Genomic DNA, 1,105 nt, shown 5'->3' with positions numbered 1-1,105 from the left:
GGGAGGAGGTGCAGGAAAGAAGAGGGGTTTGCGGGAGGGAGCGGAGGGTAGGAACCCACGTTGCACCTGCTGATGAGATTCGTTGACGGTTGCCACTTCATTTTTGTGCGACTTTTACCGACGGTTTTACGCTGCTGCGAACAACACTGAGAAAATTGGTGGCGTGTGGTCCCGTGGAGTAGATTATCCACCTCCACTCTTCCACCAACCACGGCATCGGGTACTGAATTTGGAGGACGGAGATGTCTGAGACTCACGACTTGAGAGGATCTCCAAAACAAAGTCGCTGCAGTCACTTAACTTGTCAATATGTTGTCGTATAACCGACATGTCAGCATTATCTTCCCTATCGACACTGAAAGAACTGAATATTAGCGGGTGTAAGCAAATACGAAAAGGTTGGGAGGCACTGGGGAAGCTGCCTCGACTACGTGTAGCGGTTCTTTCCGAAACTTATGTTACCAACGAAGGCATACGTCTCATCAGCGGGTGCAAATATCTCAGAAATTCGCAACCGATCCGGTGTTACGTTTTGTCCAATATCGAGGCGGTAGACAACATCAATTTACTGAGGGAGCTCACCGTTGAGAATTGTGTGGACATTAAGGGAGGCCTGCTCAGGGTTGGAATGCTACCAAGGCTACGGATACTGGCGTTGAGGCATGTAAATCTCAGTTTTTTCTCTCTCAGTTAACTAGGAGAGAGCAAATCACTGGTGAAGCTCAAAATCGAAAGATCTAAAGAATTCTGTGACATCAAACTTATTTCCAACGTTGCAACACTTAAGGAATTGAAAGTCGCCTATTGTGACAGATTATTAACTGACGTGGGGATCTTAGGAAACTGTCATGGCTTAACGCGCTGACCCTACGCTATTTCAAGGTGGGAAATAGCTGTTTTGAGAATGTCTGCACCATGCGCTCGTTGAAATAACTTGACGTCGCCTACTTAAAGAAATTAACAGACATATCTCATATATCAAACCTCACAGCACTAGAGAAATTGAATCTCGATGGATGTCTCTCTATAGCTTCCTGCTGGGAAGCACTTAGCGAATTACCGCGACTTCGTGTGCTCAACTTAGAATCCACCAGTGTCACAACCT

At 46.3% G+C, this 1,105-nt stretch overlaps 1 pseudogene across 1 annotated transcript in view; it reads left to right on the top strand.

Annotated features, from left to right (window-relative positions):
* Positions 1-882: 882 nt before the first annotated feature.
* Positions 883-1,105, top strand: part of TEOVI_000649800:pseudogene — a 580-nt pseudogene continuing 357 nt past the window's right edge. The window contains exon 1 of the mRNA in view: positions 883-1,105. This exon is cut by the window's right edge and continues 95 nt beyond it. Within this exon, the coding sequence occupies positions 883-1,105 (223 nt within the window).

Source organism: Trypanosoma equiperdum, assembly GCF_001457755.1.
Source record: "Trypanosoma equiperdum strain OVI genome assembly, contig: ctg_1270, whole genome shotgun sequence".
In the NCBI taxonomy this organism is placed as follows: domain Eukaryota; phylum Euglenozoa; class Kinetoplastea; order Trypanosomatida; family Trypanosomatidae; genus Trypanosoma; species Trypanosoma equiperdum.
Note: the sequence above shows the minus strand (reverse complement) of the source record. Positions and strands in the feature narration are given on the sequence as shown.